General features: G+C 39.7%; 1 protein-coding gene across 18 annotated transcripts in view; it reads left to right on the forward strand.

Moving 5' to 3' along the window:
- Rbp6 (RNA-binding protein 6) overlaps positions 1-25,520 on the forward strand; it is a 208,851-nt gene that overhangs the window by 95,613 nt on the left and 87,718 nt on the right. For 13 of the 18 annotated variants that reach the window (XR_015271841.1, XR_015271843.1, XR_015271842.1 and 10 more), the window contains exon 6: positions 2,390-2,431. Coding sequence is in view for 9 of the 18 variants with exons in the window: in XM_086833449.1 (XP_086689575.1) it covers positions 2,390-2,431 (42 nt within the window). In the remaining 9 variants the exon portion in view is untranslated. The other 5 variants (XR_015271845.1, XR_015271846.1, XM_086833456.1 and 2 more) reach the window with 1 other exon arrangement.

Here is a 25,520-nt window from a genome sequence, read left to right on the forward strand (position 1 = left end):
GAGCACTTGATGAAATTTTTGGTAGTTAGAAATTTCATTAAAGGTAGAATTTCCTGTTTTTACAAAAAAGTAATATGTAGGTAACCCTTTGAAAAGGAAAAGGAATACCAGCAATAAAAATACGAATCAATATTTTCCACTTTTATAAATACAAACAATTATGATGATCCTTTTTATGAAGGGGGAGTTTTCTTTTTAAGTTAATTATCAATATTCTAAATTAAATCTTTATAGTAAAACAAAAATTACAATTTTAATGGGGCTATAATACTGTAAATAAAGAAGAGTGTGACCATGCTTTACCAAACAATGACCCGAGTCACTATAAAAACATGAATGCGACTATGTGGTATCATTATTTATATAAATTCACAATTTTGCTTTATTTGAATACTTTTTAACTTATTTAAAAAACTAAATGTCTTCAGTAGTTGTAGAGCCAAAATTTGTATAATTTCAAATAAGTCAAAGAACATAAATCACATTTTATAATAATCAATTTCTGAATCTCTTCTTGACTGTGTTAATTTCCTACCAAGAATTCGCTCAGGAAATAGGCACATTTTTATCCGTTTAATTAATCAACTCCATAAGAGCTCTATCCAACTGTATAAATACATTTCCGAAAGTGCCTTCCTTCCGCATTTTCTATATATATGTATATATATATAGTATATTTGTAGGTGGAAATCGCATTTGATTAGCTGGCGCCAACTACAGTGGAAACTCTGTAATGCTATTCCGCATGCATTACGCATACGCCGCATTGGCATTAGCCTAATTGAGTGGAGCTTCGCTGTTTGGCTTCTTCCGCTTTGTCCGTCTGCCCCGATTGTCCTTTGGTCCGATGTCCATCCGATCATCCTTTTATGCCTGCCAACTGTAAATAAAATGCGCAGCCAGCATTTATGTGTAATTTTTTGTGCCGCTGCCTCCAACAATTTTGTTTGTTTCGCAAACTGCATTTATATACATGTAATGTTTATATCTATATATGTGGCAGGAACAAATATATATACAAGACACTGGTCAAAAAAGAGAGTACTTTTAGGTTGATTGGAAAATAAGAAAAGCAAAAGAGTAAAGTCATTTACAAATATATTTTTTAGATTGGAAAAGTCCTTCTGTAACTTGTATATCTATTCGTTTTTATTGAAATTGCAATTCTAGAAAATGATTTGTTCTTTCTTTGATTAATAACAACTGAAAGTTTATTTTATAATTTATAATTTAGGTTTAGATTCCATTAGAATCATTATTTTTACACTGCATACTTTTTCGTCTTTGCTGACTTTCCGCTGGTCATGGATTTTCGTGTTTCCGTTTGGCTGCACAGCCACGAAAAACGAAACGAAACCGTATGAAACGAATTCATTTCATTTCGTTACGGTTTTTCGGCCTGATGTATTTCAAAAAGGGCCAAAAGCATCGACAACATCCTCCGAAAATGTTTCGGCACTCAGCGCTGATTAGTTTTAATTTTAATCTAAAAATCAATTTCCCGCCATGCGGCTGCCCTTGTTTTTCGTCCTGCAAACAGGAAATCAACACGGCAAGCGGCGAACGGTGAACGGTAAACGGCATGCCGCATGTCCTGCCTATCCTGTGACAGATTTTCCACACCACACCGCACAGCATAACATAGCAGTGTGTGTGTGTGTGTGTGCGAATTATTATCGCCAAAGGATATTGCGTTGCTTCCTTGAGCCCCACTTTGCAGTGTCTGCTCCTTCATTGGCTTGAGATAGCCAAGGATAAATGCAACAGCAGCACTTCCACTTCAGCTTTAGCCAGGATTTAGTGCCACCCTTGTCGAGAGCGCGGTTCCTGATTTTTTATATATTTCAGCTGTCAAGCCGAGCTGTCTCCCTGCACTAATAATATGAAAGCCGCAGCCGCAGATGGAGAAGGGGAAGAGAAAGCTGAAAAGATAGACCAGGCAACAGCAACAGAAAAAAATGCTTAAAATTGAATTTTTATGATTTTTAATTATTTTTAATGACGCTGCTTATTGGGCAGAGAAGCTGTTCGCTTTTTTTTCTCCTCCTCCTTGCGCTCCTTACGCCCGCTGGCCGAGCAATTTGTTACGCGTTAATTCGTGCGTGCTCAGCTTGAAGTCACCCACTAGCACAGACACCACCCCCAAGGTCACCCACCCAGAACACCCAGAATAACCCAACCCAGCCCAAGCCCTCCTCCTCTTGGGGCAATTTCATTTAATGTGCAGTTCAGGCTTATGCAAGATTTATGCCCGGCTATTAATATGAAGAGTTGTGCGAAATGTTCTTTTCATTTAAATGTCATTAAGCATACGATTTCTTTTCGGAATCCCCATCGACGCGCTCTATAATTCTCCATTTCTCTCTCTTTTTCCTTCTTTTTCCTGCAGGTCGATCCGAAAGTAGCTTTTCCGCGCCGTGCACATCCCAAGGTAAGTACGCAGGGAGAAAAGCCCGAAAATTCTATATATTTTCAATATATATATATATACAAAATATACAAACAAAATCTGCAAGACAAAACAAAAAAGTAAGCAATGGAACAGATTTTGACAACGAAAAGTTTAATACCCTTGCACATTAAGGAAAATATTTAAACTATTCGTTGAAAAAGTCTGAAATTTTGGATTCTTTATTAAAATATATTAGAGATATTATAAATGAAAGATTAAGTATAATTATAATGGGGCTATGACACTGTATTATTAAAAAATGAACTACGTACCCAAAAACACTGTCAAGCAAATAGCATCCTATTCTATATTCTTATAAAACTTTCAAGTAATGCCTTAAAATTTGCATTTCTTTAATAATTAACTTAATATTTTATTAAATTATGAGATGACTTTAGGAATGCATTATTAATTAAGTGTTAAAATAAACTTCTTTCCTAAAAGTTTAAGCAAACAACATACTTTTGTGTGTTCTAAAAGAATCTTCATAACCCGAACTTCATTACAATTTAAATGAAACAAAGAAAACAAATAGCTACACTTTGCAAACAATTATATTAAATATTAAAATAATTTCTGCAATTGAACTTTCCTGTGGTACAACAAACTCCTTCACAGAATCTAATTACCACAAATACAAGAGTATGCAAAACTCCGAAAAAGACCATCTACAGTATTACCAAAAAAAGATAGCAAAAAAAGCCGAAATAATATTACCCATTTTCGGGGAGGACTGGGTGTGTTGTGTGGTGCGAGGTGTCCTTGCAAAAGGATGTGTCATAAGTAGCAGTAAATGGCAGATGAAATTAAAAACGGAAGATGACAACAACAACCACCGGAGGTTGGTTTGGGGCTACCAAGACGAAGCGAAGATAACTTTGTGTCTGACAGGCGTCGCTTGCTTTGGCATTCTACATGTAGCCACCCAACCACCCAACCACCCAACTACCCCAACCTACCCACATAACCACCTTAAACCACCGCTCTTAAAGTGATGATGACAACAAAATTTCGGCAAAAAAGGTGAGGGTGGAGGGGAAAACTGATGTGAACTGCTGCTGTCTGCAGCCATCGTGAGCCACACGCACATTTTGTTGTTAGACAGCGCGTTACAAATGTGCCTCTGTTTTCGGGTTTTTTTTCTCTCTCTCTCTCTCTCTTTGTCCCCCTTTTTATGGTGATATATACCCTTTATTTTGGGGGAAAAGATCCATTGAATTATTTAAAAGTTTTATGCATAAATAAGTGGTTAATAAATGATTACTTTATACCTTAAAAAGCAACTGGTTAAAGGGATTTACGAGCTTTAAAATATTGTTAGAGGTTGGGAATAAGTATTATTGGGGTTTCTTTAACTACAAATTTATAAAGCAAGTACCTTAAAAAATACAACCTTTATATATTAAATGATCTTGGAAAAGTATCTGATAAATTCTTAATATAAATCCATAGTTTTTCATAGTTTTAAAGTAGTACTTCTTAAAGGAATGCAACGTTCTTGTATTACCATCATTTCTTTTCTTTATTTTTATAGTTTCTCCGATGTATCAAGTTTATATAGAATATTATAGAGCTCTATTCTTACCAAAGCTTAAATATTCCTTTATTTTCTCTTTAACTTTCCCATTTAAAATGTATTTTCAACTTCGATGTGTTTGACTTTTTCCTGAATTCAACTGAACAGTCAACCGCAAAAGCATACCAAAAATACGCACGCAAATGGCACCCAAACACCCCTACACCCCCTACACACACACATACAAATATATATATATATAAGACAAGGAAACTGAGACGAGTCCTGCCCCTCGATCCTTTGCAATAGAACTGCTGGCAAACTCTCCTTGGAGCTATATATGCGTGCTTATCAACACGCAGCTGATTTCCGTTGCTATTCCAGAGGCGCGTGCCTCCCAAACACGCCCCTGCCCCCCACGGAAGTGAGCCTTGGAGCCACCCTGGCAGCCCGAGCAGCAGCCAACAATTATTTACGTAATGTTATTATTATAATATTTTTTTAAACGCATTCTCACTGGATTTGCGCGGCGTTACCAAGAAGTAGACAGCCGCAAAAGAAGGAGTCAGTGTTGGCAATTTGTACGTTTTTTATTTGGGGAAATGAAGGAAGCCGAGAGTTAGAAGTTTTGTAAGGATTAAAAAATATCTAAGGTAATGACTTTAATTAAGAGAATTATTTAATTTTAAAATGTTTTCATTGTATTTCAAGTACATTAAAAGTGTTCTAATAAAATTTGTTATTTTCTTTTCTTACAAATCTAATTTAAACAGTTTAATATACTTATCAATCAAACTTAGTAAAAATTATTCTTATTGATAAATTAGCATAAGCTTACCAAATAATTAAATAACTATATTAATTAGTCATCAGTTTTTCTCTCTCATTTTCTCTAATTTTTCCCTTGTGTTACAAGTGTGTGCCTTTTTTTAAGCGGACTTCTTGGCATCACTGCAAGGACCCCAAAAAGTCGGGTTTGGGGGGACTTGGCTTAAGGACCAAAAGAAGGCAAAGGAAAATGGGGGGCCGACAAGGACTGCCAGGAGGAAGGGGGCGTGGCTAGGACGCTGGCTATGCGGCATTTTGCGAGTGGCTTTGTGTTTTGCCGGGGATCTCTGCAGCTACGCGCGAATATCCTCTCGCATATTAAAAGGCGTTTAAAAACATAAATCCAACGTCTAACGGCTGCTTATGAAAATTACGAGGAAAAAATGACTGACAGAGCGGGACAGCAAATGGGGTATAGAGCGAGATGGCGGCAGGCTTAGCACGAGGCAAATGGCAGGGACACCCAAAGGAGTTTTCCTACAAAAAAAAGATATCTTTAGCAAAAAAAAAAAAATTGCAGGCGACATCAAAAGCAAAAAAAAAAGGGAAAGAGAAAAGTAGTAGAGGAGGAGAAAGAATGATAGGGAGGACAATTTCTCGCACCGTTTGCCAGGACCAAAAACGAAGGACCTGGCTCACAAGGAAGGATTGCCCACAAAATGCGGCCCAAAATGCTTGCGGTTGCAGCGAAAGTTAAGAGTTTTAAAAAAGAGCGTAGACGTAGGCAGTTAGGAGAGGAGTTTTCCAAGGGGAGGGGGTTTTTCCCCCCTATTTCTGGATGGAGTTTTTCCCGGGGATTTTCAAGCGGGGGGAAAAACGGGAAGATACATAATGAAATGAAGCATACTAAATGACGCTGCTAAGTTTTCGCTGGGACACAAATACAGGCAGGGCAAAAGTCACTTGGAAAAATTAGTAAATATATATTTTGATAACTATTTAAGAGTCACATTTAGTATACTTTTATGTTACTAATCTTAGCTTATCTATGGTTTAGATATAGAGGTATTTCTGATCTAGCCAGGACCTTCATTAGGACCTTGTTGATTAACCAAAAGATTTGTAATTACCTTTGGAAAATGTTTTAAGAACGATGAATGTATCAATGCTGATATTATTTTGTTAATTTTATCCTTGTACTATCTAGTATATTTTTTTATTTCTCTTTCATTTATTACTTTTCCTTTCAGTGTAATGGCACACACACGCATACAGTGCCATAATGAAATGCGAAAAAATGATGATGATATTTTTGGACCATAAAATGCAGATGAGCCGACTAAGCAGAAAATAGTGTGGCAGCCGGAGAAAAGGGGACATTTTCCGCAGGATGGAAAACGGGGGAGGGAGAGGGAGTGCTAAGTAGGCCTCTCTCCCCCTCCTTCTCCCTTTCAAAAGCACTTTCCCTTCGGCTTTTTTACACATGTCGCAGCGACAGGCTCTGCTCTCTCTCCTCACAACTTTCAGCTGGAGTTAATTTCTTCGCTTTTTAAGCGCTCTCCTCACCATGAATATGAAATGTGTATTTGTGTTAGTTATATTTTTGGGGCCGCTTTGTAGGGGGTGGTGCTGTCCTCCCCCGACTGGCATACATATGTCATGTAAAAAAGTTCGCTCTTAATGTGCAAAATTGTTGGCGGACTAGGGCCATAAAAGTGCATGGGAATAAGTGAAATGGATTTTTGGGCTACGTTGTCCTGTCCCACATATAAGTGCGCCATAAAAAAAAGGGAGGAATTTTGCAGAACGGTCCAGGGCAGCAGATATAGTTTGAACTTGGCTAGGATTTATGACTGTTTGTTCGGAACAAAAGAAATGCGGAACGGGATTCAGCATCCTTATTCCTCGCTCTCTCTCCCTCTCTCTGGAGTGCGTGTGTGCCGCTGCTGCTCCTGCAAAAAGAAGTCCTTGCCCCGAAATCGTTGAGTTGGGTAAATCCTTTAATGTCGAGTTGAGGTGCGTACACGAACAGGTCGTATAAGTATAAGCCATAAGTGGATTATATACATAGATTGGGTTCGGCGTTGCCTGGCTTAGACCGAGTTATTTTATCAACTTGAAGCGAATAGTTATGGGCTAAATAATAGTCCTTCCGAGGTCCTTTTGTATTTATAAAGTATTCATATGGCGAAATTTATTCAGTTAGTTTTTGGAAATGACTTTGGTGATGAAGGAAACTTTAAAAGGGGTTACAAAATGCAGTTGAACCGGAAGTATCATTCCCCATTAGCTCGCAGGAATTAATCAAGCTTCTTTTCGAGGAAATAAATAAGGTTATTAAAAAGTAATAAATAAAGCTTCTTAGCAAGAAAATGAATAAGGTAATAAATAAGTAATTAACTCATGAAGTCTCTTTTTTTAAATAAACGTTTGATTATGTGTGGGAATTCCGCGAAACCCCAACTTCAACTCTGTTAATTAGTTTTCTGTCTTGACCACAAGCCGCCATGACTCTTAATCTTTTTTAAAATGAAACATATATGAATGCGGGCAGTTTTTAATAATTATTAATAATTTCCCTGTGGCATTTTCCACGCCCACACTCCATTAAGTTTTCCCCACATAAATTGCAGGAAATCGCATGTGAATTCAATTTAAAAGCAAACCGCATTGTTTCGTTCATATATATGATATGTCCTGCAAATACTTCTAGGTAAATTAGATGTGAACTGATGCTCGGGTCATAGATTCCCCAACGAGTAATACTTTCCAGCCCATTCTCGTGGATTTGGTCCTGTGACAAATTCCTGACCAGGCGCAGGCATCTTTTTCATTCGAGAGGAGAGCCTGCCATCAATGGCAAATGCTCTGTGTCCTGGCATCGTTTTTTCCATTAAATTAACACGCTCGAATGTGCCCCTCATATGACTCTCTCTCTGTGTGTGTGTGTTGAGTATCTGTGTGGGTGTATCTGTGTGAGAGAGAGAGAGGAGAAAGCAGGATGCGGGGTAGAGTTGTACACTTACATTGTGCAAACTTTTCTAATTTAAACCGGCAGTTTCAGTCAATTGCCACAGCTTACCGCTTTCGACATGAGTTTTACTTTTTTAGTACCTTCGGGTGTGCGACGGATGCGATGTTGGCGCATTTCAGACAGAGACACCAAGATAAAGAGAGAGAGAGAGATAAAGAATGAGAGAGAGAGAGGGGAGAAGATTTGAGACATGGAGAAATTCCAATACATTAAAAGTTGTGTGAATACACTTGGCAGAATCCATTATAACCGAACCGAACCGAACTGAACTGAACATGAAAGCCGGGCCATAAATCTAATAAATACGTGTGTTTCTCACCCCTTTTTCGCCCGCTTCCAGCTTCCGGTTCCGCTTTTCCCGCTTCTCCTCCCTCTGAACATCCCCGCGTGCAATAACTTGTAAAATATGTAATCAATCAAGATGAAACAGTCGTCGTGGCAGCCAAACTATGTCGAAAGTATGCGTCTGACTGCAGTTTGCTTGGAACGCAGGACTCAGGACTCGGGGTGTTCGTTCAAGGGGTTGGGTCGATTAATTCAACTTTCTGCTGCAGACAATGGCATGTGAAAAAGTCAAAAAGTTGAAAGTGCAATTTTGTCGTTATTATTTTACATTTACAACAAAAGATAGAGAGACAACGAGGAACAGCAGGAGCTGGGGAAATCCCCTCCCACCCAAAAAAAAAAAACACACTCACACAAAAAAAATAGTTACTCAACTATTTTATGCGACGGGCGGCACGCTGAGAGTCTCTCTGCAGTGTGTGTAATTGTCAGTTAGTTGGCACTGTCAGTCCGAATGTTGAAATTAATTTATTTCAATTGAAGTTGAACTTTTGCGGCGTTATTACTTTGCAAACTTTCGCCGGGCTACGCATAATAAACGAGTGCGCGTGGGTGGGAGGGAGGAGATGGACCCAGGACCCAGGACCGAGGACACAGGACTCAGGCAGCCAGGTGCCACGGATAACCCCTGGCCACAGCCCACTTTGCATACATATTTATTTAGCTTTTGCCAAAAATAATCAAATTGCAAAATTGCAAGTGTTGCCATCAAACTCAACGTCAACAAACATCATCTGCTTCTGGCTCAATCTCAAACTATATAGTATCCACAAAAATATATATATCTACCTCTTTATCTACCCATTTCCCCTCTCTTTTTTTGATTCATATATTTTATTTTTGATTTTTCTATGCCAATTTTCGTTTTCTTTCTTTCTTTCTTTTTTTATAACTTTTGGACTGTTTCTATGAGAGGAAAGGGAAGAAATGAAGGCGAGTTTTTCCTTTTCCTTTTTTTGGAGATTGTGTGGGTGATAGATACCAAATATATATATATATATATATTTGATATTTATATATATAGTATAGGGAGGGGTGGGCAAAAGGACACGACAGGTGCCGCTGACGGCTGTGCTGATAATTTGTTGCGAGACTTCAACATTTGCAATTGGCAGCCGTTGGACGTCATTGATAGTTATTTGATATGCATATTCCAAAATGTTTGCTAAAATAAAATATAAAAAAATAGGAAATACAGGTAACTGAACACAAGCATGAAAATCTGCAAAAAATTATTGATTAATAAAAAATGACGCTAATGATGCTGGTATAAAGCAGAGAAAGAAGGGAAGTGCAAATAAAACATTACAAAGTGAACAAGATGTAATTTTCCAGGACATTTTTTGCTTAATGCCTAATGAAAGGTGTTGTTTGTTTAATTTATGTTTTATTTATTAGTTTTAAAGATAGTTTTTAAACTGAAAAGTATTTTTGTACTACTTTCATACTGGTTTATGATAAGTAGTATTTCCACAGTAAAATGCTTTAGTAAATTGTTATGAGACTTTAAAATCAAATTAATCTTATATAAAAAGATGCAGATATATATTTTTTAACCTGCTAGCTAGCTTTTCTTTTTTTTATATTTCTTTCCTTTTTTTTTGTTAATTAATCTCAATCCTTAACGTTTTCCTCAAATAACCTGGATGTGCCTAAAAAATGTCATGTTATTTTTCCAACAGCTCTTTCTTGGCCTGACTCCTGTTGTTTTCATAGCTCGAATCAAAATCCTATTCACAAAAACATATCTATAAATTTTAATTTCCTTCAAATTCAAGTTTTTGCCTTCTCAAGTTTCCATTCAATTTCCATTAGAACGTACACACTCTTTACTCTCTCCCCTTTGGATCTTTGGATTTTTCCCAAGTAGCCAAAAGTGTGTCATGGCAGAGCTTATGAACTTACCACTCGGGAGTGTTATTGTTGTTGTTGTAATGCCAGCCTTTTAAACTCGAATCAAAAATCAAAATCCGCACCAGCTACAAATGTTAAATCCGCAAATAATTGACAAAGTTTAGGCATAAACGTTGCTCTGTCTCTGGGAAATTGCTGAGGGTATAAATGTGGTCCGATAGCAAGGGTAAGGGGGGGGGGGGGAGGTAGGAAAATTCTGGGGAAGGGGTTGGGAAATGGGGCTGACAAGAATGCTCTCTCTGTGTGTCGGTGTGTGTGTGTGTGTGCGGGCCAACTTCAAAATATGTTGGCCACAAATGGCAAAAGTTTGACAGGTAAACGGAATTCGGATAGAATATCTGTGTACACATAAGTGTGTGTGTGCTGTGTGTGTTTGTGAGTTTTGAGGAAAATTTCGCTGGCGGAAAACCCCTTTTCCAAATGCAGAAACCGCTGGTAACAGCTGCGACCATAGGATACCGGGAATTCTGGATTTGTATACGGATTTTGCTTTGGCTTTGGCTCTATATATATTTTTGGCTAACCGGCTAGCGGCCAAAGCGTTTCAATATAGATACTTTGTCTATCTGTGCGGTTCTAGTTGAGCGGGCGGCCATTTATGTTTAATGAGATACTTTTTAACAGCCTCATAAATGGCTATGATAACCACTTAATGTCGAAGGCAACGAAGGCAACAAGAGTGGGCCGAGTGAAAACAATTTACATATTAAACTTGCGCAGAGCTGCCAGCCAGCCGCCTGTTATCCTCATCGCACATCCTTGCGAGAGCCTCTCGTTCGCCGCTCCTTCGGCGTGCGAAATATGTTCGCTTGCGGCGCATTCACTTTAATTTGATTAAATTTTGAACATTTTCACGTAAAAGTTGCTCCTTTGGCTCCGGCTGTTGAGGCTTCACGGCAACGCTTTTCCCGCTTTTCCAACGCACAGTGGTCTTATATGTTTTGAGGCCATCTGTTAGGTTCTACAATATAATTTCTCATATAGGATCTTCTTTATTGCAAAGCCCTATGCTCCTTCCTTCGAAAATTCTATCTAGTAGAAAATTTAGTTAAATTGTTAAAATATATTGTTGATTTATTGAAGCATTATTTTTACTTTAATTTGTTAACCCTTTTCGATGAACCCACTGTGCCTCGTGCTCTCTCATCTGTGCTGGATGGATTGGATGGTTCTGGCCTGGTCTGGCCTGGCCTGTTCTGGTCGGATCGGTGGCTCCTGGTCTCATTTCGTTTCGTTCGGTTTGGTTTGGTTTGGTTACTCTGGTTGGACCTCCTGCTGTCCCAGAAATAAAAAAAATGCTGATGCCACCTTCACGCTCAGCTGTTGTCTGCTTAAATTTATCCCCGGGTATGTGTATAAGTTAAATAGTTTTAATACCCTGGGAAAGTAAAGAGAGACCGCATGTGGGGGGATCGAAGATTGAGGCTTTATTTATTACTTTTGGTATATTAAATTTGAAGGAGTTAAGATAAATTTTAAAGAAATTTCTTTAAGTTCTGAATAATATATTATACATGATAGTAAATAAAGATAAATTGAACAGTATTTTTAAAGCTTTATAAAAGAAGCTACTAAAAATGGGATATACTAAATAAATTCTTCACATAATTCCCCACAATTCACATATCCATCTTTTGATATTTATGTCTGCAACATCTTAAGTTCTCCTTAAATATTAATTAAACCTATCTTGAGTATATTTTCAAGACCCCTGGCCAGGTAATCAAATATGCCGCACTCTTGGACAAAACTCTCCTCCTAGCTTATTTCATTTGAGTATTTTGTAGTTGTAGCTGTATTTTATAATAAATAGTTGTTTAAACTTTCGCCTACTCGAATGAACGAACCAACAGCTCCTCTCAGCCCTTATTTTTTGGCCCAAAAGAGATGTTTCCCACCAATGTGGTTGCTTGGTTGGCTATTGTTGTTGCTGCTGCTGCTCCTGTCCGGCTCTTCAACTATTTTTTATGCAATCTGCTGTGGCTCTGCGAGTTTTCATCCCCCCCTCACCCCTAACCCCTACCCCCCCTCGGCATCACTTCACACACATCGAAGGCCCCCGAGTTGCATTGTTTTTCTCCGTGCGCCGTGCTGTGTTTCCTTTTGTTTTTCGTATACACTTTTTGCTGTATTTTTATTTTTTGTCTGTTTGCCATTTCCTCTACAGCTCTCTCCCTCTCTCTCTCTCTCTCTCTGTTTTTCCTTGTTTTTCTCTGGCTGCAGCCGCACATAGTTATGGCCACGATTTTGGCTTTCGGTTATGTGCACTGAGATTTTCCTTGGCCTTGTTTTTCCCCCTCTCCCTCTCCCTCTCTCTGGGGTTCCAGCCGGCAATTGTTTGCAGCTCCTTTCGCTGGGAGTTATCCTGGCCATTGTTGCACAGGTTGCTGCAAGTCGGGGGAGTTGAAAATTCTCCAAATTAATTCGCATCATTTAAATCAAGGAGTGAGAGAGAGAGAGTGAGTGACTGGGAGGAGGTCCTTGCTGCTGAGGGCAAGGACTCTTGTCCCAGAAGGCCGTAAAATCGAACCAAGCCAAAGGGGGGAGCAGTCGAAAGATTCGGCCAGTTAAATTATGGCCCACATTGAGCCGGGGCAAACGAACAGATAAACAATAAGTAACTGTGAATTATAGCGGCCATTACTTTAGGGGTCCTTTTGTTGTTTATGGCAGGACAATAATTAGGACAAGCCAGAGCTCAGGGCCCAGGGTCCTTCTCTGGAACGTGTGAATTTTTCTCGCTCTCCCTCTGTGTCGATTGGAAAATTGGTTAATTAGGGGTCTACTCAATTTCCCGGCCTCCCCAAATGTGGAATATATGTACATATATATTTTTCCGTATTTGTTGGGCCTCAACAGTTGGCAAATCGAATGGGGATTCAGCCAAAAACCTGCTGCTCCCTCATCGAATTCCCCGCTCCTGTGTGCTCCCGTCTGCGTAAATTGCTTATGAAATTGACATCGAAGCCTCGCCTGTCTGCCGGAAATGGAAACAGCGGTAATGACGAGGCGCGCACACTCACCCACACACGCACACCCACTCGGGATACAGGCGGTGATACACACACCCAAAATGCTGGCAGTATAACCCACATAATTGGCAAATCACACACATTGATTTCACCGTGTCCTGGCGTCCTCGTCATCATCCTTATTGCCATTGCTGCTGCTGCTCCTGCTGCCGTTGCTAACATTGCTGCTTTTGTTGTTGTTTGCTGGTTCAATCGCTCACTGGAAACCCCATCCAGCATCCTGTGTGTAGCTCCACCCCTCTCAGCCATCCACCACATCCGACATCTGCCTAAGCAGGGGGCAGGGGAAAGGGGAGAAAGGAGCATTGGTAAGAGCTAAAAGCTGCACTCGAGAAAATAGTTATTAAAGTTTACCCCCAAAAATCATTATAAAGAGCTGCTTAGAAGTCTGATTATTTTAATATATAAGAAAGTTTAGTTTCAAGTTTGCAATAGTTGAGAAATAAAAGATAGAGTGGGTAGAACTTTTCCCTCAGTGCAGCGAACTCTCTCTCTCTCTTGGCGCCGCAGCAAATATTGCGTATACGTAATTTAAAGGCAACGATACCAAAAACGCCAGCTCAGTCGGAGGTCGCTGAAGGTGTAGATGGGTGTGCCAGTGTGTGTGTCATATGGGGGGAGGCATCATTAATAACATCGGGCCAAGACAACATCATTAGATCGGAGAGCGAGCTGTGACTTTGTCTATGCCTTGGCCTTAATTTCCATTGTTTTGCCAGAAACAGGGAAACACTGTGGCATTGGCATTGGCATTTCCCAGCCGCTTGATCTTAAATAATTAGGCAGACTTCAGTGTCGCCGGCAGATACAACCCATCAACCATCTACCCAGAGCATCATCATCATCATCGTCATCCTGCTCCTTTCTGGTCTGAGGAAAAGCATCCCCTTTCTTCGTGGAGCGGCACGAAAAAAGAATTTCTTCATTGCTGTAATTTATAACGTTCACTTGTCATTAACAGCCATTTTAATCGTCTAGCGGGCAGACACATACAGACCCACATAATGTGTGTATTATATGTGCTCCTGCTCCTGCTCCTGTACGTATCCTATTGTGGCATTTAAAGCGTGAAAATATTAATTTATGGGCCTTTTAAATGAGCCCCTCCTCCCTGTGCCTCGATGAGCAACAAATTGGCAATGAAAATGAAGCAATAACTGCACTGAGCAATGAGATAAATATGATAATAAATACTTAGCGCGGAGAGTGATAAACACTGCGTAAATACCAAAATAAATACAGCGGTAAATACTAAACGGCGGGGTAAATGCATTCACAAATCGAGTGATTAAGTGCCCGCTCAATTGGATTTTATTCGTGCATTCGTGATTTCAGGCAGGGAAATATATTTATGCACCAATACTACTTCCCGGATAGTGGAGAAATTCATGTTTCTCCCGTTCTTAATTCCACGGCTCCTCGGGTGCCTTTCAATGCGAGAAACCCGAAATCTATTTATGCCCCAGCTCAAGCCCATAAACCACAGCCAAAATCCAGTGGTCGTCGCATTTAAGTGTCTTGCCAAGGGTTTCATCGAGTGGCGGGGGGATGGTGGTAATAGTGCGAGGAGGGGTGGAGGGGTGCTTTCTGTGGGTGGTTACTTCAGAGCTGGAGCTAAGGTTTCCAAGGGGAACCACAAAGCAAATTCGCCTGCCGTAATCTGCACTTGGAGCGCGTATCTTAATAAACTATTAAATCAAACGCAAGCCTCAATGCACGCAAGCTTACAATTACACTTGAAGAAAAAGTCAGTTTAGAATAGAGAATAAATATTAAATAGGATAAGATATATATAGAAACAAAGAAACTCTCTTTTAAATATCAAATTCCCTTGAAGAACTCCTTGAAAAGGTAGGAAACTTTTGGAAAATAACAAAGGTTTTGTAATGTATTTCTTATTTATTGTATTGTATTAATTAATTATCTTATATAAACATTAATTTTGCGGTGTACAGCAGATTTCCTCCCCCCTACACAAACACTAAAGTATATTTATCGAGGGGCTCCAAGAATTTGAAGCTGTTTTCCCCTTTTAAAGCTCACATATTCTCGTTTATAAATTCACCAAAACATTTTGTTTTCTTCCTTGTGCTCTCTGCCACAGCTTTGGCCTCTGACTCCTTGTTATATATATATATATATTTGTACAAATACATATAGTATAGTAAATAAATAAATGAGTTATATGCGCGTTCACATTCACATTATTCTCCATTCAGTGGGGATTTTTCCCACCTTTCCCCATAACCCCCTCTACTCACCGTTTCGGCTACCAGTTTTCGGCTCTTGTCCGGTCCGATTTCTGGTTGTTTTTGTTCTGGCTCACAGGAAACCGATAGGACATGGCGATTAAGGATATTCCAGGAAGCCAAGCCGGGACCAGAGCCAGAGCCGGAGCCGGAGCCGGAGCCGAAAGCGTTTTCCATTTCAATTGAATGCGATTCGGTTCTGGGAATATTTTGCTGATGAATAAAAGCGATCTTTAACCCATTTATTGTCGGCTTTCAATTGATTTGTTATATTTAATGATACGCAGTCCACTTTCATAGACTTTAAGGTGGGTTTAATATTTGCATAAAGGTTTTTAATGAATAAAGGGGAATAGCCATAATTCCACTGAACTACGAAATGGTGAACTTAAATATTATTATATTATTTCGCACCTTTTACTTGCTGTTTTTAAAGTAAACAAATTTAAAGTCTCAATGGTTTTGTTGACAAGGGCAAAGGGATATATATTTTCTCTGTCCCATATTTATTTTCTAGAGAGAGATCTCCGGCGATCTGAAGGTGCCGCTGCCCTGGGGCACCACACGCCAGATATCCGTATATATATAGTACATATATTCCCCTCGATTCTTCAGTCTCTCTCTGCACAGCATCCTTAGACTGGCTCGACTGTCGTTATTATTTATGTTTTGTTATCCGTTGACCAGAGCGTTGGCGCTTGTTTTTTCCACACTCGCACACACTCACATGGCACATGGCTCACCTATTTTACGATAGAATGAATATCTTGTGCTCTCCTGTTTCCAGCAGCTCCTGGCCCCCTCCTTTTGCTCGGCCACCCTTCCTGCGATTGTAGTGTGTTTTAGTAGTAGTTTTTGCCACAGTATTTTTCTCTAAGCTTGTGCGAGTGTGCGGCCAGCCTTTCCCCCACAGAATTTCCCCGCAGTTTTCCTGGTTCTATGTACTTCCGTTTTGTAGTGAAAAGAGCTTTGCGTGTTGCGGCATCTCTCTCCATTTTAGTGCGGCGTGTGTGCGTGTGTTTGTTTGTTGCTTAGAGAATTGATGGCAAAAGGATGTGTGTGATTTTGCTGTTTTTCTGCCAGTGTGTGTGTGCTGCTTTTGGCCACAAATATCAGCCGAATGAAGTGGCATGTGCTAGCGTGGTTTAAAGCCAAAGTGCGCGGCGTAAGCTTTTAACAAGCAGAATTTCTTAAATGTGACCGGACTTCCAGTGGAGGATTTCCAAACAGAGTCGCAAGGGAATAACTTATTCATATTTTAAGTGGCAAAAACCTCGGAATTTCTGTAAACTTTTTTACCAAATAAATACAAGTATTTACTTGCATATAATGGTGGCATTGAAATATTAAGTCTGCTCTTGAGCTAAGATTCTCTAAAGTTTGAAACTTAAATCTTGAGGCTCATTACATATGCGATTTTTGAATCAATATCAGCGTGAAATTCAGCTTGAGCAGCATATTGATTCCGTTGGCATTCATCATTTCCTCCTTGTTTATCTATGACTGCTTTTCTAAGTGATTTTAGTTCGTCCTTCTTCCGCCTTCCTTAACTCTCCCTCCCTCATTGCACACACTCACATGAACATAAAATAATGTTTTTATAAGTCTGTTTGGAGCTGCTCGATAGCGCAATTTGAGTGGGGAATCCCCATCCTCAACTCCTCTGCCACCCAGCAGTGCCTCCCAAGTGGCATTGTTTGATCTGGCTTCGGAGGCGGTGGAAAAAGGCAGCAAGCAAAACGTCCCAACGGAGTCGTCAATAAATGCGATAAAGCCAAACATGTTTCATTTGCAATGGCCAATGGCTGCCGCCTCAGCTTACCCCCATATCCTTGGTCCTGAGTCCTGGCCCCCTTTCATCTCGCACACACATCTTGCATCCATCCATACACACACACACCAAAGGCGAAGAAAAAACGAAATTAAGAATTGTATTATATTTCTTGATTTTCACGAATCCATGATACCCGGTAGTGCCATTCCCTGTCAATCGTAATATCCATATATAAGTCAAAATCGATGCGAGGTTGTGTGAATATAAGAGTAAGGAATGGAAAGAACTAACTTTAATCATTCAGTATATATTTTCTATCAAATTTATAATCAGGAAAACAGTTGTATATATTTAATTATATTGTATTTGCAAATTATAAGCTTGAATATTCATTATTAATTATAGAAGATTACTTTAAGCTTGCAAGAGTTTCTTTGAGATCTTTATAGCTTAGCTTTTAATCATTAACAACTAGTGCATTTATTAAAATATTTAAGTACATTGACATAAAACTCCATATAACTTGCATGCAATATATTTTCCTAGCTCTCTGTCTTAGCCATAAACCCATAATTGGACATAAAAATCCCTAAATAGTGGAAAACTGCCTTACAAAGTAACCAAATTGTGGAATTAGCCACGATGTGGGGTATGAAATACACCTTATATACCCTTGCAGTCTCAATGCTTTGCAGGGCATAAAAAAAAAAGAAAGAGTGCAGCCAAAAAACTCATAAAATTGTGCGTTGAGCTGCGCTGTGCTGAGGAGTCGAAAGGAAAAGCCAAAGAAAATCCAAAGGAAAGCAAAGAAAAGTAAAGTAAAGGCAACTGGAAGCAGCTATGGCATTGGCATTGGCATTGGCGTCATCTTCAAGTGTTTGCCACTCGGCTCAGTTCAGCTTGAGTCGATTCGCCTCAACTCCTGTGTGGATTTTGACCCATAATTGACTTGTACACATGCCAATTCCCCAGCCGATAGCCGCCTCTCTCTCCACAGACATTTTCCCCGCTGCCACTTTTGCTGCGTGTCCTGGCGGCGTTATGCGGCCAAGTTTACAATTTATCCCCCACACCAGACACCCTCTGGAACCTGCCCCACCTGCCACTTTGGTCCACTTTATCCACTGGTTGGTGTACTGGTCTTTAAGTCCTGCTCTCTATCTACTTTCGGCTAGTTGTTGCAGGCCGGAATAGAAAAGAAGGCAAAACTATTGTGTATGACATTTTTAATGCCCCCATAGCTATCATTAGATGGCGAACAAAAGCGACGACCGGCGAACAAAGGCAATAGAAATAATCAATACAAATTTTATACCTCCGCTCCGACGTTGCCCTGCTCTTTTGTCCCCCTCCATCAGATCCTGCACACACACACACACACACACAACAATGAAATACATTACAAATCAATTGCAATCGCTCGAAAATCGGCATGCGAATTTCCATAGACGATGTCTGGTGTGGCCGTGCGATTGGATTGGATTGGCAGGGGTTTTTGGGGCGAGGCTAGGTCCTGGCTCTGGGTTTGAGTTTGCGATTGGGATTGGGTTCGATTCGGTTTCAATGCACTGCTATAAAAGGGATGTGGCATAATGCCAAATTTTTATTTTGTTTAGTTTATAATATAATTTTATATTATATATTGAAACCTAAGCTATATTGGTGAGCTTACTTAACAACAAGCATTTTAAAAATAACCCAAGAATATTAAATAGTTCTAGTATAGTTCGTTTTACAGGTGGTTTACTTACAAACTTGTTGATTTACTTGTCAAAAGGACATCTTATCAAGTCCTTAAGGGTTTTGTTTAAATTTTGTTTAAACGAAAAACCCAATTACAAAAATACTTTAATTTGATTTTTATAAGGAGTCAATAGTTTATACCTATTACTTTGAGTTTTTGAACATAGAAGGAATTGAAGTAATTAGGAATTATAAGACTATTTCAGAAACAATTTAAACATCTTTAAGAAGCACTATTTAAAAAAAAACCTAAAAGTATTCCAAGTGAATACTCACTGGAAAGCTAATTAATAGGATCATTTATTGATTTTAGCGGAAAAACAATCAAAGAAGAATGAAGTTTGATAAAAATGATTGAAAATTATAATAAAGGAATGTTAAACTCTATTTCTACTTCTTAAAAACCCAATTTAGCCGAGAAATTTTAACGTCTTATTCATGTTCAGTATCCTTTTAATGGACTCCCCCTGCAAGGTAGTTCCACCAAAACTACTGTTTTGTAGCTTAGAAGGAGTTTCCCAATTGATTACCCATTTCGGGTGATATTTTCCCTCTGTGTGACTGGCAAGGGGCAACATTATTATCATCATCAAGCGTACAAAGTTAGTGCCGGCGGGCTTTTCGGCGACGGAGGGAGATCGGATGAGCGCGGTGCCAGGAGGGGCAGCTAGAGGAGGTTGCTGCTCCAAATCGGCAAATGAAACAAACCAGGATTTACATGTACACAGTTATTGCTGCTGCTGCTGCTGCTGCTGCTGATGCTGATGCTGCTCCTCCGCACACACACACGCACACACACTCGTGTGTGTCCTTACGCGGATGTGCATGTGTGTGTGTGTAGAGCAGAGCATTTCCTTTGGGTTATTTTCCGGGAACAACATTTCATGGCACTGATAAAGCTGCCATGGCAGCAGCCTCTGTCGCCGCCGACAGCGCTGCCGAGCCAAGGGGAAATCCAATCAGGGAGCCTGCGCCCCGAGAGAGAGAGAGAGAGAGAGAGCGAGGGAAAATATCCTCTCTCTCGCGAGTCCTTTTTCGGCTTGAGCAAATTTCCCAGCTGCGAGCATTATTCGCATGTCAGCGAGGAGCAACAGCAACAACAATTGCCCCGGGGCCAACAAAATATTTGACGCAAGCGGATTGTAAGGATATGCACACACATACGTATCCTGGAGAGCATCGCTGGTGTGTGTGTGTATGTGTGTGTGTGTCAGTGTTCGAGAGAGCGGTGGCGCGTGCACTCCAGGCAATGTCAAGTTGACACTTTCACCAACGCACGAGACACGAGACACGGGACACACGACGGCGAAACAACAATGGAGGAGAGAACGGGAACGATGACTACCACTACTGCTGCGATGGTGATGATGATGACGACGACGACGACGAGAATGATGATTATGATGATGCAGATACGGCCCAGTGATGATGAACGCTCCCATGATAATGTCTGTAATGAGTGGGCATTTAAGTGATGATGAATTCTTTGATGTTCGCTCACTCATTCACGATTTCTATGATGGCGTTACAAGATGCTGTCAACGATTATTATTTGAAGGATAAAAGATAATGGGTTAAAAATCCATGATTATCTAGATGGATCATCAGGACTTAAAAGGAAAAAAAAAATATTCTTATCAATTATAATCAAACTATATAAGTATTTGATTTAAAGATTGCAATGTAGGAACGATAATATTAATGATATTACTAATATAAAAATAAAAAAAATATAATTTAATAAATAACTTGTTCATCTTATTTATGGACTAATCAAATTTTTAAATAATAGAGGAGTTGATTTATTGGGGGCATATATAATATATATTATATACTAATAAAACCAAGAAATTACTTACAAAATTTTCTCCGTAATATATTTTGATTTGACTCCTATAAACCTCATCTTCCTCACTTGACGAATGCTAGTCAAGGGGTTACATCTCACCTGGAAACATGGGCATTATCCTTTCTGTAGCTCTTCGTCGTCATCGTCATCATCATCGGGACATCAACGACACCCTCTGCAGAGGTTACATGGACATTCTACCGACTCGAATCGCTATTGTTGTTTGTTTGCGCCATTGCCAGGACTCTTCTCCCCATTCCCCATGCTCCCTGCTCTACCTTGGCACTTCCCTCTCGTAGGTCCTGGCTCCTTTCGGTCGTCCCTTCGCCTCGGGTGTCCCTTTGCTCCATCAAGTTGCGGGCCACCCACGAAAACAAACATAAAGGTGCAACAATGACGCGCGTGGAGCACCGAGCTCTCTCTCGCTTTTGCTCTCGCTCTCTCTATCTTCCGCTTTATCTGGCTCTCTATGTAAGGACTCTGGCATTTCCTGCTCTCCATATCCTTGTTCTCAATTTTGGTTGCAGTAATATGAGAGAGTCTCTCTCTCGCTGTTAACTTCTCCTGCTGCTGAAAGTGAATGTTTGGTGAATGTCTAAGATTTTTGTTTGTTTGTTTTCGATTGCAACATTGTTGGCGGAACGTTACTGGCTTAGAGACAGGTGGCAGGATAGTAAATGTAATGGCCTAAAGCCAGGAATCACTGTTGAATTTGTTGCATTGAAAAAAGGAGAATTGAGGTTTCCGCAGGTGTACTTATAATTAAGATGGGATGCCCTTAAAAACTGAAATAACTAGTTAAAAACAAACATATTATTGAAAACAAAAAAGGAAGCTAACTTCGGGCAGTCGAAGTTAGTCATAGGATCGTTCATAACTAAGCCAAAAATGGATTTATTTAAATTTGAAAGCTTTTCTGAGTTGGTTTTTATTTATTTTGGCTGTGATTGCAAAAATATATATATGTCTTTGGTTAATACATAGCTTTTTGGCCTTCCTATACCTAAAAGCTTAAAATAAACTCATTTTAGCTATATCAAATCGATATTTTCAAATGCCGATTTTTGGATAAATCGAAGTCTTTCAAATATTATAACTCGGCCAAAAATGCATTAATTTCAATTCGGAAAGCTTTCATATGCTAGTTATTCTTAGGTTTTTTAATCTGCGTAATTCGCTTGAAAATTAAAAAAAAAAATACATTTTTTTACAGCCGTATTAAAACATTTTAAAATACTTTTATTTAATAATTTGTAATTGTGTACTCACAAGAAATAAAAGTTGTTATATCTTGCAGTTTGCAATTGAAAATATATCAAAAATGTGTAAATTTATATTCGAAAAGCAATAAGGTGAAGAGATTTATTAAAATGATAAATCAGCAAATGGAGTTTAATGTTTAAAATGTTAAAATATGTATTGAATTTTAAGAATTTTAATAATGTAATCATTCTTTTTTACCGAAGTTGCCCAGATCTACTCAATGCTCGCTACTCGCTCCTTTCAAACTTTTGACTAAAATTAGAGTACTATGCAAGGATATAAAAATTACTAGAACAAATAAATTAATCTAAAGGAACTTATCCTCCTAGCTCGTAAGGGGGAGTTCTCACTCCCATTCTCCACTTGTATGAACTTTTGCCTGCTGTTCCCACTACTGCTTATCCTGGCAAACATTTAACAGACTCGACAACCCTGGCGGCAGCTTATGCGGGCTGAAAGTTAACAGAGCTTCCGCCAGAGCAGAGTGGGGGTGTGCATCCGGCGCTCGCTCTCGCTCTCAGTGGCTCTCTCTTCGTCCGCCAGGCGGCCCCCTTTGGCTTCCCCAATTTCAGCGGCCCCATTGTCCTGCTCGCTCGCTCTCGCTCTCCTCCTCGCACTCTCTCTCTGGCGCTGTTAGCCACTTCCACTGTTGTAATGCTTCTGCGCCGGCCGCCCGCCGACGGCGGCGGTGAAAACAACGACAACCAGCGAACGGCGACTGCGACGGCGACGGTGACGGCGGCAGAGAAGCTCCGGTACGGCACGGCACGGTTGAGGAAGAGAATCCCGCTGCGTTTGGCTGTTGCTAAAAATCCTACGCAATTCGCGAGAGTCCTTCAGTCGTTATCAGACAAGCGAGTCCAGCAGTCGTTGCGTTCTGTTCCTCAGCAAAATAAACCGTGCAAGTAGCCTAGTGTGAAACCAACAAAATCTACAACCAAACAACCAAACAGCCGACAGCCCAGGAAGACCCAAAAGTCGAGTCGAGTCGAGTCGAGAGGAATTAAGTCCTGCAAATCGAAATATCAGCCAGTCAAAAGTCGCTAGAGGACATTCGCGGCAATCGCGTCCTGAGATTTTTGTCATCGTGAGTTTTTTGGTAATCCAACACAACGCGTTCAAGTGCAATCAACACACAACAACAATCCCCTAAAACAAAATCCGAAACAGGAGCAGGACATTTGTCGCGCTGTCAACCGTTGAGCTTTAGTAGTGTTTAAAAATACAGATTTCCCGAGTATTTCCCAAAAAGAGAAATACTTGCAAATCGAACAAAACAAATCAACAAAAATAAACCCAAAGAGCTTCTCAAAACAGTTGTGAATCGACGATATAAAAAAAAAACAAAACAAAAAACGGAAAATCCAATCATCCGCTACAGCAGATATATAGAGAGCCGTGCATATATAGCCAAGATCAGCCCAGACAGCCGATCTTAGCCCCCTTTTTAGAGCCGACGCAGCTAAGTCGGCCCACACAACCACATTTCCTGTCGAAGGTGTTGCTATAAAACCCATCAAGATTTCACACTTTGGAGTAAATCTGTTCTACGTGAAGCAGCCAGCGGAATTATTTCAGCAGCCGCCGCTTCCGCAGGCGACAATTAAAGCGATTAGTCCGCCCGTGACAGCCGTCGCAGCGCCGCCGCCGCCGCCGCCGCAGTCGACGTTTACGCCGCTGTCGACGACAGCAGCCGCCACAATTCCAACAAAGAAGCTCGTTGTAAGTTGCTTTTAAATAAATAAATATAATACTGATTAAATTCTTCTTAAATGGCTAAAAATACTATATTTTGTAGGGTATTTAAATCATAAAACAGTCGAATTTTGAATGGGGAGAATTAAATGTTTCTAAACGAATATTTACTAATAAACTTATACAAAAATTAAACAAGTTGAAGTTAAACATGTTGCCTTGACTGTAATTGTTTTTAAATTTATACATTACTTTAGGATAGTTTCCCTTGCAAAGTAAAACAGACACCTGTAAATGCATTATAAAAAGTAAAATATATTTTTTGGAAATATTCTTGTAGTATTATCTATGTTTTTGCTTAAAACATATTAAAAAACACAATAATTTATAAAGATACGCATTTATATAAAGATGGTTTAAACATTTGTAAAGCCTATCCAATAGAACTTTGTAAATTAACTTGATTAATTATGTTTTTTAGATTTAGTTCAGCAGTAAAAGACCCTCAATATTATACGTAAATTAAAATCAATCAAATTTAAAAAGAGTACAAGTTGTAATGCAATAACTACTTCATTTCTACACTCTAATTACACTTTTTTAACTAATGTCTCCAATCAAATTACTCGCATTCTCTGCCTCTTTGTAACTCACATTTCATGATAAATAAGCATAATATTTAAGGCAATTTCTGCCCAGAAGAAGGTCATTATAAGTGCCTCTAAATATCCTCCTAAATGCCACCCTTATCTCTTAATTATTAATGCTATTTAATGAAAGTTTTGTGCCTCGTACCCAAAGAAGTATGCAATGAATTATTTTTATGCTGGCAGCTCAAACAATTCAACGAATCGCGCCATTTGTTTTTGTTTTCCTTCTTGAGTTTTCTTCTTTTTTTTGTTCTTAGCGCTTTTTCCCATTTTTTTCTGTTCTGTTCTGTTTTTTTGTTTTTTGTTTTTCTTGGCCAGGCGCGCACGCAATAAATTAATTTATGTCCAACGTCAGGCACGTTTCGCACCCTCCGCAGGACTTCTGGTCCTCGGGCACGTTTCTCACCTTGCCTGCCATCCATTACCAAGATTTGCAAGTAAATCGCTTTAAGTGGCATTGCCCGAGTGAAAAGCACAACACAGAAATTAAAATTCCAACGACCATCATCAGCGGGCAAAGCCGGCAGCCCCCAGCGTAGGGGAGAATCCTCCGGCAGGACTCTAAAATTTAGTTTGGTGTCCTTGCTGCCTGATAATATCGTTTCGTTTCGTTTCGTTCGTTTCATTTTCGTTGCTTCGTTATAATTTGCTTTTAATTTGTTTGGCAAACGCCAACACTTCAACACGGTTGCCGGACAAAAGGACCTCGTCCACATAGCTCCTGCTCCTGCTGCTCCCAGCCTGAGCTCTTGCTCGTGCTCCTGGCCCGTGCTCCGTCTATCAAACCCACACCTTGGCTAAAAAAAAGGCAGGAAAAAATGTCATAAAAATAATTACGCACCAGGAAAATAAACGCGGCATCGGAATTCGCGTGTCTCTCTCCCGCTTCGCTTCGACTCGACTCGATCCTCGACCATCGACCCTCGACCTCTAGCCCGCGGGCTCATAAATTTTATAACCCGGCTGTAAACGCGAATAAACCCTCATCGAAAAGTGGTCATAAATAAGTTGAAATATATTTATAGTGCGGTTTCAACTTGGTTAGAAGTTCTGATGAGGAGTCCGTGCTGCCATCAACGTTTCCTTGATGAATGTTTCAATAGGCCACGAGAATATGACTTCATTTAAGCGGCGAAAGCAAAATTGATTGCTACCCTGCCTTATTTCTATATATATCTAAAAAATACTTTTGTATAATAGCCAAGAAGTAAGGAAACACTGTTCAATCTAAAAAAA

Source organism: Drosophila serrata, unplaced genomic scaffold, assembly GCF_035046125.1.
Source record: "Drosophila serrata isolate PLE 108 unplaced genomic scaffold, ASM3504612v1 contig_272, whole genome shotgun sequence".
NCBI lineage: Eukaryota > Metazoa > Arthropoda > Insecta > Diptera > Drosophilidae > Drosophila > Drosophila serrata.